This window comes from Equus caballus, chromosome 6, assembly GCF_041296265.1.
Source record: "Equus caballus isolate H_3958 breed thoroughbred chromosome 6, TB-T2T, whole genome shotgun sequence".
NCBI classification, from domain to species: Eukaryota; Metazoa; Chordata; class Mammalia; order Perissodactyla; family Equidae; genus Equus; species Equus caballus.
This window is the reverse complement of record NC_091689.1, coordinates 11,421,864-11,437,822: the sequence shown is the minus strand read 5'-3', so window position 1 is coordinate 11,437,822 and position 15,959 is coordinate 11,421,864. Positions and strand designations below refer to the sequence as shown.

Below are 15,959 nucleotides of genomic sequence, written 5' to 3'. Positions count from 1 at the left end.
GATAGGGCCCTGCGCGGGTCCCTCTCGGGGCCCGCGGAGGCCTCGGCACCGCCGTGGATGGGAAGAGAAAGTGGTCGCTGTCGCCCAATCAGCGCGTGTCTCCGCCACCCGGGACGGTCTCCCCGTCGGCCAATCGCAGCTCAGGGCTCCTGACCAAGCTTTGGATGAAAGAACTAATAAATGCTCCCGAGCCTGGATCCCCGCACTCGGTGTCACGACGGGAGGAGACTCGGGCCTGCGGCGCTCCCGCCCCCACCCCCCCCCCTCCCTGGCTGGTCGCGGCGCTCGGATCCCCCTCCCCAGCGCCCCCAGCCGCGGGGCCACACGCCCAAGGCTCGCACCAAACTTTTCCGCCCTGAGCTCGGGATCCTGGACTCTGGGGCCTCCCTGCCCGCCCCATTCCCCGGTTGCATCTCGAGCCTCTCTGTGGACTAGGAGCGAGCTAATCCCCCTCCCCGCGTCCCTCCCTCTCTCTCCAGCCTTTTTGGGGAGGGGCTCTCCACGCTCGGGGGAGTACCCGAGGGTCACCAGCGCCCGCGCTCGCCTATTTCGCTTTCACCTGGATATAATTTCCAAGCGAAGCTGCCCCCAGGATGACCACGCTGGCCGGAGCTGTGCCCCGGATGATGCGGCCGGGCCCGGGGCAGAACTACCCTCGTAGCGGGTTCCCGCTGGAAGGTAAGGAAGGGCCTCAGCGCCGCCGGGAGCCCGGGGCCCGGGCCGGGCCGCTCCACCCTACCCGGGGTCTCCACAGGCTCCTTCGGCGCGTCCACGGAGCCCATGCGCTGGGCACCTCCACCCCAGGAGGTATCAGTCGGGGCGAGATCCCGACTCGATTTTCCTTCTGCAGACGGAGCGCCGTTCTCTCCGCAACTTCTCCCGGAGCCAAGAGGCCAGGCCTGCTCCCCGGCCGGTCCACTTTCCCTGTTGTTTTGGAAACGCCGTGGGGCAGAAGGGATGACCCGGCTTCTGAGCACCAGAAAGCAAGCTGTCCACATTTTGTTCACCCAAAGGCTTCTCAAAATTCTCCCGGCTGCGTCCATATTTGCTAAACTCTTGTTAGTTCCGGAAGAATTTTCTTGCGGATACAAAGATGTGGTGGCTGACGCCGCTCAGCATCGTGATAGGAATTTTTAGTATTAATTGATTAATTAGAGTTCCATTAATCCCAAGTGACATGTCGAAGTTTCCGTAACCCGTTTGGAAAACTGCCTTTCAATCAGTTTGAAGATTCTGGAAATCTCAGAGAGGCAGAAAGGTTTGCAAGCCCTGGCCCTTCTAGACAGTTGGTGAGGTTGGGGCGCCCGAGCGGGGATCCCGCGGCTCCTGCCCTTGGCCCTCGGTCCAGAGTAGAATGTAATATGCGGAGCATGAGCGGAGCCCAGGGGGCCTGCGAGCAGACCCGGCTGTCGCCTCTGTCCCGAGGTGTAACAGGTGACACGCGTTGCCACCTGTGGCCTCCTTTCAGGACCCTCTTTGATCTTCGCCTGCCGCAGTTTTAGCCAGAAACCCCAAGGGCTGTCAGCTCCAAGTTCCTCCGAAAGGACCGGCCCCAGTTGCACAGGGTTTAGTGAGAGCGGAGCTGAGAAGGCCAGCGCCTGGGTGAACATCTTCCTGCCAGGAGGCTGTTTCTGGAGCAAGATACCCTTTATACCAGCCCCAGGGTCTCCCCCCACCCCAACACCCCAGTTGCCACCTTTCCTGGGCCGAAAGGGAAGACAGTGTCTCTGGGGCGGGTTATTTTGCCCCGGTTTCTCCCTTCACACAAGATTATGCGCCCCGAATTGCTTAGTAATTTGAACAAATGTGATTGAAAAAGGGTGTGGGGCTGGGAGCCGGATGTCGAGCAGTTTAGCAGTTTCCGCGCTGAGGCTGTAACTTGCGGATTGGCCAGGAGAGTGAGAAATCAGGTGGGCTCCTCTTTGGGGTTGCGGTGCTCTGTTCTCCTAAAATGACTTTCCTCCTGCCTCTCTTTTCGCCTTCTGCTGCCAGTGTCCACCCCCCTCGGCCAGGGCCGGGTCAACCAGCTCGGCGGTGTATTTATCAACGGCAGACCGCTCCCCAACCACATCCGCCACAAGATCGTGGAGATGGCCCACCACGGCATCCGGCCGTGCGTCATCTCCCGCCAGTTGCGCGTGTCCCACGGCTGCGTCTCTAAGATCCTGTGCAGGTACCAGGAGACAGGCTCCATCCGTCCCGGTGCTATCGGCGGCAGCAAGCCCAAGGTGAGCGTGCGGGCCGGCCCCGGAGGTCTCCTGGCCTCCTGCCTCCGGGGTTAGGGAAGATGGGGCAGGGGGCAACGACTGCCAGCTGGGGCTTTCCGAGGAGTTATTTTTCAAGTCTGAGAAGGTGTGTGTGTGTTGGGGTTGGCGGTGGTGGTGGTGGCGGTGGTGGGGACTCAGATGCTGCCTGATCTGACGCTCCTTGATAAACGCTAAAAGGAAACTTCTAGCCTTTTTTGCAAAGGAGATACAGCGTTTGTTTTTTTACCCCCCAATCCTGGAATCCTTATCAAATTATTTGAATAGGCAAACACTTAAAGTGTGCAAGCTGTGTGTGCCCACCTGTTGCTGGTTTCTTCCCCAAGGATCTTTCCAGCTCCCACCCCTGCACTGCCCTTTCCAAAACTAATCTAAGGAGCCACTTTTGGTTTCCTGATAATTTCTCTCTCGACTCCCATTCCCAATCTCCTCCCCAAGTTATCTTCAAGGAGGCAAAAGCTACCTATGGTGATTTGTTTTCTTTGTAATGAGCCCATGCTTTAAAAAGCAGTTTGGTGCTATCCTCAAATTATTTTGTTTCCCTTTAAAAAAGGAAAGAGAGTCACACTGGCCTGGGCAAAGTGGGAGGGGATTATATAGTGTCTGCCTTTTCTTCTAGATGTGGGGAAAATGCAATATAATTTTCTAGTTGCCACAGGGTAAAATCAAAAGCAGAGTTCTGGTAAATTGAAGACTTTCAATCACCCTACTTCTCTCCTCCTTCACAACCTCTCTAAGAATCTCTAGAAACTCTACGGAAAAAAAAAAAAAAAAAAAGAGCCAGTCTCTCAAATTATGCATATTTGTTAGCCACTCTAATTTTTTAAAACCTAAATACTCACCTTTTGCGTTCCCTTCTGCTCTTCACTTTAGCTAAAATCTTGTGTTCCTTCAAGAGTCACAAGTTGCACACCTAACCTGATTCTTCTGGCCCTTTTTCAAGTTTTTTTTTTTTTTTTTTTTACTTTCGTTTTCGTGTTGATTCTGTTTAAGGAGTTGCCTTTCTTTATTTCCAGGGATCAGAAAAGTACGCCCCCCTCTACACACAAGATGTTACAACGCTTCTTAATTTATTCGGATTTCCGAGCTTATCTGGGAAGGATAAGGGTCCCCAGGCTGCTTGGGGGTGGGATGATTTCCTGTCTGCCCCTTTCCAAAGTAAACTGCCTCAGAGAGTTGGGGTCCCTTTGCTGCAAGGGGGACCTTCCCGGGGGCGTAGGAAGGAGCATCCGGCCAGGCCCGGAGGCGGTGGGGCCGCTTCATCTGGCCCAGAGTACTGGGTACCAACGCCTGCCTGCCTATTCTCTTAAAGCAGGTGACAACGCCTGACGTGGAGAAGAAAATTGAGGAATACAAAAGGGAGAACCCAGGCATGTTCAGCTGGGAAATTCGAGACAAATTACTCAAGGACGCGGTCTGTGATCGAAACACCGTGCCCTCAGGTACCAGGCCCATTAACGTCTTCCTGAGGCGCGGCCGTCAGTCGCTATTACCCGGGCGGGTCGTCCGAGCCATAATCACCCCAATGATCGATCTGGGCGATGGAGAGGCGTCACCTCCCAAGGGCCCTGAAATATTTACGAACCAGACGTTCTTGGCGTTTTATGGAGAAAGTGATGAGCTGCCTGTCTTGGGGTTGAGAGACAGCCGCTGAAGGCTCCCGAAGAGAATTTCTGTCGAGGAGGCTGGGCAGGAAACGCAAGGCGAAGCCAAGCGTGTATTAATATTGATGTTCCCTTTTAAAGAGAAACAAATGTTTTGGTAACCCCAACCGAAGGGAGATTGGGCCGCGCCAATTTGCCGTGTGCTAAGAATTTGCCGTGTGCGCAAAGGAGGGGAGGCTTCGGCGACGGCCAGGATTTTTCCCGAGAGTCCCAGGGACCATCCGGCGCCCCCGGCAGCCAGGGGGAGGCGGAGAGAGAAGAGGGGCGAGGGCGCGCGGCAGAGTTTGTTTTTAATTAAAAGGAAACTCCCTTTTCCCCCCTGCGAGAACGAGATATTTCAGAGCATGGATTTGTTTACCAGACTGGAATCTGGAAAAAATAAATGGGGGAAAGTGCATTTTCTTTTGCTTTTTACAATAGGAAACGATTCTGCAGTTGAAATTTAAACCCTTTATAGCCTCAAAAGAAAGTTGAATTGCAGGGGACGGGTCCGCTGTGGTTCTTCCCTCCTTAACACGAACTGCGGGGCCTAAGGCCTTGGGGGGGCGGTGCAGGGAGAGCTGGTGGGAAAATTCTCTTAAGTGGATATCTAGAGCCCCTTCTATAGAGTCAAGAAGGAAATGCTTCCTGCCGGGAAAAGAGGGAGAGAAACGGCTTTTCCCGGCCCTAACTTGGAGGTTGGAGCTTCCCAGGTTCCGGTCTTCCTGTTCCTAGGTGCCGATTACTGAGTGGGAGGGTGAGGGAGTATTAGAAGGACCAGGGTGCCCCAAGATGCAGGGAGAGACAGAAGCGAGCTGTGCAGGGCAGCCGTTCTCCGGCCGGCTGCGAACTGGCAGGCTCCGTCCCCAACAGCCCTGCACGTCTCAGTGTAACGCGCTCCCTTCCTCTTCCCGTCTTCAGTGAGTTCCATCAGCCGCATCCTGAGGAGTAAATTCGGGAAAGGCGAAGAGGAGGAGGCCGACCTGGAGAGGAAAGAGGCAGAGGAGAGCGAGAAGAAGGCGAAACACAGCATCGACGGCATCCTGAGCGAGCGAGGTAAGTGGTGGCGCGCTGGGTGGCGCGCTGAGGGCCTGCGCGCGCCTCCGCGGACATCCCCGCTCTGATGTTGGGGGCCTGAGGGCGGCCCAGCCTCGGCTCTGTCAAGATGCTTCCTCGCTCATACCCACTGCACCCGGCAAAGAGCCCTCAAGTGAAAGCCCAGAGACGCATTGCAATGAAAACAAAAATCTCTGCTCTGTGTTTTTCTATTTTATAAATCTTTCTTCCACACCACTCCCAGCCCCTCGGAGTCTAGAACTGCAAATGGCGCTTTAGGTGCCGGGCGACCCTCTTGCCCTCAGGTGTCGGGGACTGGGAGCCTGAGTGGCTGGGGGTCTGGGGGTAGTCCCTGAGCCTCCAGAGATTAAAGGAACTTTTGCGTCCTCAGGAAAGGCCCGGGTCTCCAAAGTTTCCCACATCAGAGGAGAGGCGGGAGAGAGAGAGAAACTCAAAACTATTTTGGGCAGTGGGCCCCCAAAGTTGCACCACATTGGCTGCCTTATAAATATATGTGGAAGTTGGCTGTTTTTTCTTTGCTTGAAATTGGTTTTCAAATGTGATGAGGTTTGATCTCTGTGTGTCTGGGAGGTAAAACAAGCTGAAGCTCTAGGTTACAAACGAGAGGATCTGGGTTCTTAGGCATGCAGTGCTGGCACCCTCTCTCCGTCCAGAGGTGCGGACCAGCCCCTTCTTGTTGGCTGTGATTTGTCAGCATCAAGAGAAAATCTCCCCTTTGGAGCCATAAGTGCAGCCTGCTTCTCTTCCACCTGCTTTGGGCCATCTTTAGAGCCTAAAGCTATTCCCCTCCCCCCGAGAAAAGAAAGTCAACCCCCTCGGGGCTGAACTGGGAAGAGCTCACTGCAGCATGAGTCTCAGCAGTTTTGCATCTCCACAATTTTGGCCTTGGGGATGGCGCAAAGGGTTGGTTGTCCCCCAGATGTCCCAGCCCATGCTGGCGTTCCCTCCCCCGGGCTGGAACTTCGTTGGGCTGAGTTGAGTTTTGAGTTGCCCTAGAAGGGCAGGCACCTCTTCAGGTGGGCTTGGAGTGGTCACCCACTTGGACCAGCTGGGTCCCAGCTCTCAGCAAGCCAGATGGCATCCAGGGTAGGATTGTGACTCGGGAAGCTGGGCCCTTCTTTGACCTCCACTGTCCAACTCCATGGTAGACTGCTGGTCCTCCAGAACAGCAGCTTTAGAAATCAATGCAAAATCTATACACAACCTAGAAGGGACAGTTAGATTTAGGTGTTACAAATCCAAATGGCTGGTTTCAGGGAGAAGCAGAAGCCTAGATTCTCTGGCACATGCAGACAATCAAGAAAAGACACCAAAACCCATAGCAGGGAGATACATATGCTGTTGCTTCCATCCCTTAAAAGCAGGGGCCTCACACAGACAGTCTAAGCCCCTCCTTTTAAAGGGGTCCATTTCTGCCCTGGTCTCTGAGAAGACGCTCTGGCTTCTTTTCCAGGTCTAGATACAGAATAGAGGTGCTGGGGGAGGAAGGAAGGCGAGAAACTAGCCAACTTCAAACCCAGCAGGCCCCTGCAGGCAGCGGGGCAAGGAGCCCAGAGCGGTGGGAGAGGGTCAGGAAGGGGTGGGGAGGGTGGCACCGCTTTGCTACTTGTTGCTGGAGGCGGCTGCACGGCAGGTCGGCAGTTCCTTCGCAGCACAGGCAACCGAGGCCCAGGAGACAAAACGCCCCAAATGAGCTGGTCAAACATTTGTACAACTTTTCCAGCTTTTACAAAGAAGGCCTTCTCTACACAATCTACACTTGGAGATGAACTTGGAAGACAAAGCGGGGAGAGTCCATTGAAACTCACACTTTAGCTCGGCCCAGACAAAGCTCCGGCCCGCAGCAGCTTGATGTGAACAAAGGAAGGCAACCTTTTTATAATTCAAGGAGAAAAGAAGAGAAAACAGCCCCACAAAGGCCCGAGAATAGACATTATGGGCTTGCAATGAGGGATGAATTATTCAATGAGCCCCAATAGCTGCTGGGCCAGGAAGTTTTATGGACTCTCCAGCGTGGAAAAAGTGGCCATTTCACCTACAAAATGTTTCTAGTCTTTTGGGCCGTCTAGCTGGGCCGGCTGCCATTCAAGGGCAATTGCTACCATTTTTAAAATGAGAGTATTCTCCCCAGCGGGGGCGTTGCTGGTGAAAACACACACACCTCGAAGGCTGAAGTCTACTTTAATTCGAGGTTGTCAAGGAAGATGCAGCGTCAGTCTCTTCAACGCCTCTTGCTCCCTTTTCAGATGAGCCCTGGAGGGCAAGAGGGGCCCAGAGAAAGGACAGAGCGATGTGTAGTTTGAAGGGAAGTTTAGAAACCTCAAAAAATTCCCTCTGTGGTTTGGGCATCAAAAGTTTCAGGCCGCCCTGCTTGTAAAATAGAAGGAATGTTGATAAGGGCTCCGAGCGCCCTGGCAGAGAGGGAGCGACCCAGCCGAAGAGGGAGATTTGGGTGTCCTGAGCAGGGCAGCGCTGTCTTCGGAGGTTCCAGCTTCCATTCGGGCCTGCCGGGGGCTGCTGAGACTGGCTTTCCAGGGGACATCTTTCTGCTTGTCAGACACTAGGACACAGGGACAGAGGCACTCTGAAAGAGGTCAGAACCACTCTCGTTCTTTCTCTCGAATCTTGCCCTTTCTGCTAGATGGGCCGCTTTCACCTTCCCAACTCCCTTGTCCCTCGCCCAATCCAAGAACAGCGCAGCTTGCCGACCCGGTGCGCTCAAGCCCGTGCGCCCTGGCGCGCGGTGGAAGCCGTGCGCCTCTACTGGGTGCATCCTTCCAGCTCCTTTGCCCTGGTGGAAAGAGAGGGTTGGGCGGCCAGGGAACACGCAACCCCCACCTTTTCCCGCCCCTGGCTGGCACCTAGATCCGAGCAGGCGCAGCGGCAGGAACCAAGCCACGGTCGCGGCATCAGGGGCTGTGGGCACGGCCCGCGCTCAGGCCACTCAATGGGCGCCTCTGTTCCTCCCCCGGCGCGGCCGAGCGGGCCCGCGGGCGCCGCCACAATGGGCCGGCCCCCACTCCTGCGCCCTGCGCCAAAGCGCCGCGCCGCGCCGCCCCCTCCCCTGCGCTCCGGCCGGCTCGAAGCTTAGCTCGCCGGGCTGCAGCCGACTCAATTGCCTCCTTTATGTCCTTCTCACTTTCATCTAGACACAGCCCGCCTGCCCCCCTTCTTCTCCTCTTTTTTTTTTTTCTCCCTTGCCTGAGGCTCACATTAGTGAAATTTCTGCAACCTCCCCCCATTTTTTTTTTCTTATTTTAAAGAAAGCCCTTAACACAAAAGCAGAGGCTAATCAATAGAAACTGCTCCTTCATCTCCTCCTCCTCCTCCTCCTCCTCCCCCTCCTCCTCTTCCCCCTCCTCCGTCTCCTCCTCCTCCTTCTCCTCCTCCTCCTTCTCCAACTGGGTGACGCTTTTCCTGTTTGTGAGTTTTGGGAAACATTTTTGCTTTGTGCCGTAATGGAATTAGGGGACAGATGAGGACTGTAAATGGACACGCGACTGCAAGACTCTCGTTTAAATATTTAGATGCAACGTTACAATTACTGACTTGTTGCAGCGGCTTTGAAGTGGCAGCTCGGCGGGGCAGGGGGAGAGAGGCCAGATTGCCAAATTGATGTTTTGATTGGGGCTGGAGATACACTTTCACAGGACTTTCCTCCTTGTAAAATCACGAGCGAGCGTGGGAGGTTTGCAACAATTTTCAAGATTGAGCTAAGAGACCCCAAGCATAGGTCGTTGGGACTTGCACTCATTTCATATGTTTCCCCGCCTCTTTTGACATTTATGAAAAACAGTGCTCTTTTTCGGTTCGAGAAAGTAAAAGTGACAACAAAAGTTTTGCTTGAGTCCTCGTTTTGTTTGTAAACTTATGAGATTTTCTGACGTTAAGAGGGACGACGTCGACTTTTCAGCGGGGCATAAGATAAAGCAATTAAAAACGCGGAAAAGTTTTAAAAGTCCTCGAAGGACTTCATGTCTAGCGGAATCATGAAAGAGCACTTTGTCGTTACCCGGAGCGCCACTAAAATCGAGGGGAACGGAAGGCAGTTTCTTCCCCCGAGTTAGCTGGGAAGGACGTTTTGGCGCGAGGCAAGGGGTGAGCGGGAGGCGGCGAAGGAACTTTCCCACAGATTACAATCACGGGGTATAAGATCTTCTGTTGGTGGCATCGGAACCTTAATAAAGTGGACAGCCCCCTCTCCAAGTCCATTTGTCAGAATCTCACATTTGACCCCACCGTCGTCTCTAGTCGTTTGAGTAAATTTCATGTTCTCGGAAGCCCTTACGTTACTTAACAAGGAAACATCACCCGTTTAAAAATGTTTGGAAATATAAGAACTTGAATTAAATTAAAACAACACGCCACATTCTTTGTAAGGACGTAACGGTAACGATTTTCCTGTTGGAACGATTGAAGAGGAAACACTAAAGTTCCGATCGCGGCTTTTTCTTATTTGCTTGTTTGTTTTGTTGGGTGGGCTGCTGTGTGCTTACTTTCTAGCCTTATGGAAAACGTGCAGATTTTCTAATTAATGCTTGAAATCGTATGTTTATTTTGGGGCTTGATTTGATTGTTGATAGCACCGGAACGGGGACGTAAGGGCTTCAAGTGCGTAATAATTACTGAAGGGTCATTTAAAAGTCCCCAGGGCCGCGCAATAAAACCCACCGGGGCGGTGAGGCGGAACCAGCGAGCGCGCTCGGTTCAGGAGAGTGGAATAGGCGGGAATCAAGCAGGTGAAGAGGACCACGGAACCTAGTTTCAACATCCATGCATACATACACTATTTTGAGGACACACAGAAATCCTTCCTAGCCATGCGGTTAAATGTTTAAGTTGTACTTCAGTAAATAGCCGATGAAAATTAAAATCTGCAGCAGTATCGACGAACAAGTGGTGAGAGAGAGTTTGGCCAGGGTTGGGGCAGAGAAGGTTCAGTTTGGTGGGGTTCTATGGCAGGTAACTTATTTATGCGGGTAAATAAAGATTAAAGAACCATTAAGAATGTACATATATAACTAACAAGACACTAAAAGGCAATTAAGCAGTCAGTTTAATGCCTTATCTCACTAGCTGCTCTGGGGTTGTTTTACAACTAGGAATTAAAATCTGAAAAGGAAGTTTTCAGCAGTTCTGGCCAAATATTGATTAAGTGGCTGTTTGTTGATACCATTGTTATGCATTAAAAGGCCAGGAGCGAGGCCCCTCAGTGGCCATCTTCTATTGTGAGGGATTCTTAACCACTGAGATCAAAGCAGGATCATTTCAATTTATCTGTCTTGGAAAATCCTCCTTTTCCTCTGAAACCTCTAAGGAGGATTGACCAAATTCTCTTTCAGAAATAGGAACCCAAACCAGTTACATGTCCTAGGTTTGTAGAGAAGAGATTCATGGGGTGTTTTTAATTATCCTACAGTGATTTCTTGTTTAGAACTGAGGCTAAGATGGTGAATGGATCATCAAATAGATTCTCATTTTGGGGGAGCGGTGGGAGGCATGGAAGCTACTATCCACATGTTGATAAATTTCCAATATGCAAGTTTCACTAAAGTTGCCTTCCAGGCTGGAATGATGTAAGGGAAAGATGTCAGACTTCTATGTAAAACTAGGTGGGGAATAATTAAATACAGTGGAAACTGGGAGCTCTATTGACTACACTTCTCTACATGTGTTTCCGTAGTTTTTGTGTTTATAGATGGTTAAATGAGTCTCATATTTTTAAAGCCCCTATAATGTAGGAGTAGATATGTGTTTGTTTGTATGTATAGTTTGTGCATGGTTAGAGTTTATTTATAAGTTGATCACTATGAATTATGCTGGCAATAAACTATATGCAGTTGCACAAAATAGAGGTTTATTTTTCCTATGGATTGCACTTTTTAGAGTCATCAGAATTTGAGGGAACAGCACAGCCTCCCAGTTCATACTCAGCACTGCTGTTGAATGCTAGGAAAAATATTTCCCTGAGTGATTTTATGACTTTTTTGGCTGCTGATCTTTAGAAGAACTGTTAAACATTTTTTTTTTTTTTGGTTTCAGAATTCAATATATTTGGATAGATTTTTCTTTTATTATGAGAGCTAAAATTCCTACAGGTTTTTTTGGAAATGACATCTCTGCACTTAATTTGCAAATTCCAACAAGTCACTCTAACTGAGGCTGTGGAATTTATGCCAGCGTCCGGCTTTGGAAATTCAAGTGTGCATCGTGGATCTGTCCATGTGGGAGGATTATTTTCTGAATCACCTTCTCTGACTGTGCTCATTTCAGTACTAAATAATAGTGCGTAGGTCTTTCTTTTTATTTCATTTTATTTTTTACTCTTTCTTGTTCACTCTTGAACAAGATGAATCTTGACATACAGCATCAGAATCATTAGCAGATATTTTCTAATATTTTTTCTATTACAATCTCCCAGTTAATTAATAATCTACCTATGCTCAAATGCTCTTATAGAGCCTCCATCATTGCAGTGTAGAACAACCACCTGAAATAGATTGAGCTGGAAGTGTGAGTCAGCTCAGATCTGTTATGGTTACCTTGTCCTGGGTCCAGAGGCAGTCTTAGAGAGTTCTTTGTGGCATGTTCCACATGTATGTGTATATTTCACATACATGCAGAGTTAAAGTGACTTTTACCCCTTGGGCATCAGGCTGGGTGTTCATATACTGCAAGGGGGACAGCAGAGTTGAGCTCCAAGTTGGGCCTGATCTCATTACTAAGGCAGAATTACTGACTGAAGAACTGGCTGATGTCAATTATATCTCAATAAAGCTGGAAATAAAAAAAATTTTTTTGATATTATAGTTAGAAAAAAAAAAAGAACTGGCTGCTTTTAGCTTGGGAAGTGTGACCAGAAAAAGTGAAAGGGAATTTCAGAAGTTGCCATTCTGTTGGAAGATGTACACCAAAGTGGGAGCAGAGGGCCATCCTCTTCTCTCTTGGGAAAGATTTTCTTGCCCCATACATGCCAGCCTTTGGTAGAAAGTGGTGGGCTCAGCTTTCAGCTCTACCTTGCAGTGTTGGGCCAAACACTGAGCTTCAGTAGTGTGGAGCTTTTGCAAAATCAGGACATCTCTCCTCCAATGAAGCTTCCCCTCAAATTATCTGTGTTGGGACTCTGCTTCCAAAGAAACAGAAAATAGGTAATTTCCCATTTGTAACTGGAACATGCACAGTTATCAAAATGCCCATTAACACTATAAGACATCTATTCGAGAGAGGTGAGTTAGAAACTTCAGCTTTGCAAAGGGAGATGTGAAAACCATACAATTGTTAAAGACGCTTGAGGAATAATAGGCTTTATGAATTCTTACCTTCAATGTCTGTTTTCCTTCCTTCCGGATAAAAACAAAGAAAAGACGAACAGATAATATCTGCTATGGAAATGGCCACTTCTCTTTAAAAAAGAAATTATAAAGGGCAATATAAAGGAAATAATAAAGATCAACACTGTAAAATTTAGAATTTAATTTGATCCCCATTTCTCCTGTATAGGAAAATCTTGAGAAAGAGTTTTACCTCGCATGTTGCCTTTACCAAAGTTTGTAACATTTAAATTTTTGCTGCAGGATTTTAAGTAAAAAACAAGAATGACAACAAAGAACCCTTTCTCTTTGGGGTGAAGCAACTTGATCAAAGTAGTCTGAGTTTTTATGTCCTTCTTACTGCAGGAATTGGGAAATGAACCTCACCCAGTAAAACAAATTAGAACTCATAACAGGCAAGAGCGAACTACCTGTGTATTTGTCTCCTTAACCCCATTTAGTAATTTCTTGACTCTTACGTACTTTTATTTGGCCAGATTTACTGCATCTAAAGTAGTATATTAATATAAACTCTTGATTCTAGGAGCCAGTTTCTCATTCATCCTGGGTCTAATTCCAATGGATTCCACTTTAAAATACTGATCAACATGCTTTGTGATGAAAATGACAGACTATTCTTGGCTGACCAACATAGGATTGAACGAGAGGAAATACCATTGATTTTCAGCATTTAAAAATTTCCAGGATCATATTGAGAATTCAAACAGTATAATTTTATGGAGGCTTAAATGTAAATTTTCAAAATTTTTATAATCAGATGGTAGACATATTTCTGGAAACAACTGCAGAATTAAATGCACTTGGCCTTATGTCATTAGATGGAAATAATAAGCAAGTTAGGGCAGAAGAGTTAAGAAAAGAAAGTCAATTGCTGTGCGATTTATATTACAACATGGAATTGGTTTAGTTTTCTTGTGCTTTCATAGTAAATGCTTACATGGTCACGTACAAATTTGCGTTTTTAACGGGAAGCCTATTTTTGTAGGTTTGCAATTTGACAGATATACAAATATGCTAAAAGTACCGTTAGCATATCCCTCTTATTTTTTTAGCAAACTGTAGTATACGCATAACTTATCCAGTCAACGGGCACTTGGGCATTGTATGAGGGTATTACTATCTTCCATGTTTCCCTTATAGAGTCTATCTTTTTTTTAAAAAAATTCATTTTTAAATAATTATAGAGTCTATCATCAAACACATATTTTTAAATTCTTCCAATATTCAAATATCTTAACATGAGTAAGAAAGTCTTAGCCAACAGGTGGGTGTATGTGTCTCAGTTACCATGGTTGAGCTTAACCTGAAGTAAAGAAAATTAATTGATCCAATTCATTTTATTACAAGAAAAGTAACAGGTTCCTTCTTTCTGAATCCCCACTTGGCCGGTTTCCTGATTGAGGTTCACTAAGACAATTGAGTGTTTCTTGTCTGCTCTGATTTAAACATACCCCAACATCCTTTTTCGCATCCTTGTTTGCCTTCTAAGAGCAGAGGAGCCAAGGTAAAAGGGACCTGTTCTTGCATCACTAATTTTGGTCTAAAATGGAGACCAAGCACATTTCAGATGTGACCCCTTGAACTTCAGTTTTGCCATCTGTAAGATGGGGCACATCATATCAACTTCCCAGGGTGATATGAGAATAAAATAAGAGGATGCAAGTCATGTGCAAATTACACTCATCATGGGAAAACTCAAAATCTTGGGGAAAAATCAACCTCCGAACACGCAGAAAGTGACAAGCCTCCTGGCAGATGGGCTCTGCCCAAGGGCAGATAAAAGCTTAATTCAGGGCTTAGGAGTGACAATGAAGATCAACACACACACACACACACACACACACACACACATCCCTCAAAGTCCACTTTCACTGAGTCAAAAAAAATACAATTTATAAGCCACCATTTAATGTAATAAGACTTTATTAATTTAATAGATATGAAAAATAATAAAATTCTAAAACCCTTCACTGAGATGTCAAAAGATATTTCTTAATTACTGTTCCTGCCCATTCTATATAGACTACATTTCTCTCTTAGATTAACTTGGCTTTTAAAAAACTGCAAATCAAACTTTTCTTTGTTTTCTTTGCACAAGTTCTCTTTGCTCAGTCAGAGATTGACAAATTCCGTTTGAAAATGGATCTCATGCCTACATTCTTGCTCCTGAAATCCTGTCACAATCCTTCGTTTTGTGGAATTGTTTTTGTCCAATTTCTCCTTACATCCCTTCTTCAGCCTACTTCATTGTTCTTAAGTGTCTTTATTGCTCCGCACGTGAGATTGTGTGCATTCTTCCTGCTTTGTGTATAATTCTTCTTAATCCCTCTCCTTTCAAAATCTGAGTTCAGAAATATTAAGCAAACTTTCCAAAACAGCATTCGTGAAGCTGGAGGATGCATTTCAATGACCTTTCTATTCGGTTTCCCTCTATCCAGTTCCAGAAGCTTGGGACTTCCGTGTTATTGGGGTGAAAGAAGGTAGGCTGGCTTGTAAGTCTTCTGGGGACTGGAGAGTGGCTGCCCCCATGTTCTCCCGCTAGAGCAGCTTGCCAGTGCAGCCACTGGACAGAAGGAAGGTTGTTTTCTTATCCCCGCATGCACTGGTCTGACCTGTCTCCGAAATAGGTCAGGCTGGGGCAAAGCCAGTTTATGCAGCTGTTACGGCTTAGGCGTCGCAGCAGGCAGCCGGGCTCCTTGGCCGGCCAGCCCCCAGTGAACTGATAAAAATTCGCTGGCGAGCCATGGGGCCTTCCTTCTGGACGGTGCTGGCCCCCTGAAGGCTTTTAGATGCAAGGGGACTCCTGGATTATGGGGTCCAACTCTCAGCCTCAAAAGGGAAGCATCCTTTTATTCTGAGAATTGCCCTCTTGTCAACTTGAACACGCAAGTGAAATATACGCTTTGTCAGATTTTATTCTGAAATCATCATATTTATTGTTGACTGGGTAAAACATTCAGTTTGTACAAAATTCAAAAGGTGTAAAAGGATGTTTGTGACAAGTTTTCCTCCCACCTCTTCAGTATCTTGGCTATCTTTCTAGAGAGTCTGTGCATACACAAGCAATTACATTTAAAAAAATATTCTCTCCTCCCCCTTTGCACAAATGGTAGCCTACTGTATACATTATCCTGCACCTTGCTTTTTTTCTGTTCACTTTAGAATAAATCTCAGCAATTACTCCACAGCAGGGTCTGATGGTCTTTCCCAGCCTGTTTATATAGCTGCATACTATTCCATCATATTGGCAAGTGATGATTTATTCGACACCATTTAGATTGTTTCCAGTCTAACAGCACCATTTGGCACAGGTGTGAGTTTATTTGTAAAATAATTCCTCCGTGGTAGAGACAAAGGGAATGGCATTTGTAATTTTGATAGCTTTGGTAGAATTTAGGTTCTGCTTTAAGAACAAATGGTGACAGAGTTCCTGGGAAGCAGGAATATGTTTGCCCATGGCCACTTGCGCAAGAAAAATGAGACACTTTCTCTACCACTGTCCATATGCAAGCCCGGTTTTGACATTTCTGCTTAGGAAGTTTTTCTGCTAACAGTGACTACCCTCTGGACATTTTACTAATATTCTGTTATTTCTCCAAATGGAACATTCTTTAAATCCAAGGAAAGCTTTTCTCTTTGACTTA

General features: G+C 47.7%; 1 protein-coding gene across 3 annotated transcripts in view; it reads left to right on the top strand.

Annotated features, from left to right (window-relative positions):
- The first annotated feature begins 202 nt into the window (after positions 1–202).
- The window catches only part of PAX3 (paired box 3), a 92,457-nt gene continuing 76,700 nt past the window's right edge, over positions 203–15,959 (top strand). For 2 of the 3 annotated variants that reach the window (XM_005610643.4, XM_001495160.5), the window contains exons 1-4: positions 203–678; positions 1,993–2,228; positions 3,577–3,706; positions 4,829–4,963. In XM_005610643.4, the coding sequence (XP_005610700.1) occupies positions 594–678; positions 1,993–2,228; positions 3,577–3,706; positions 4,829–4,963 (586 nt within the window). In that variant the 5' untranslated portion in view covers positions 203–593. The remainder of the gene's footprint in view (positions 679–1,992; positions 2,229–3,576; positions 3,707–4,828; positions 4,964–15,959) is intronic. The other variant, XM_001494972.7, reaches the window with a different exon arrangement.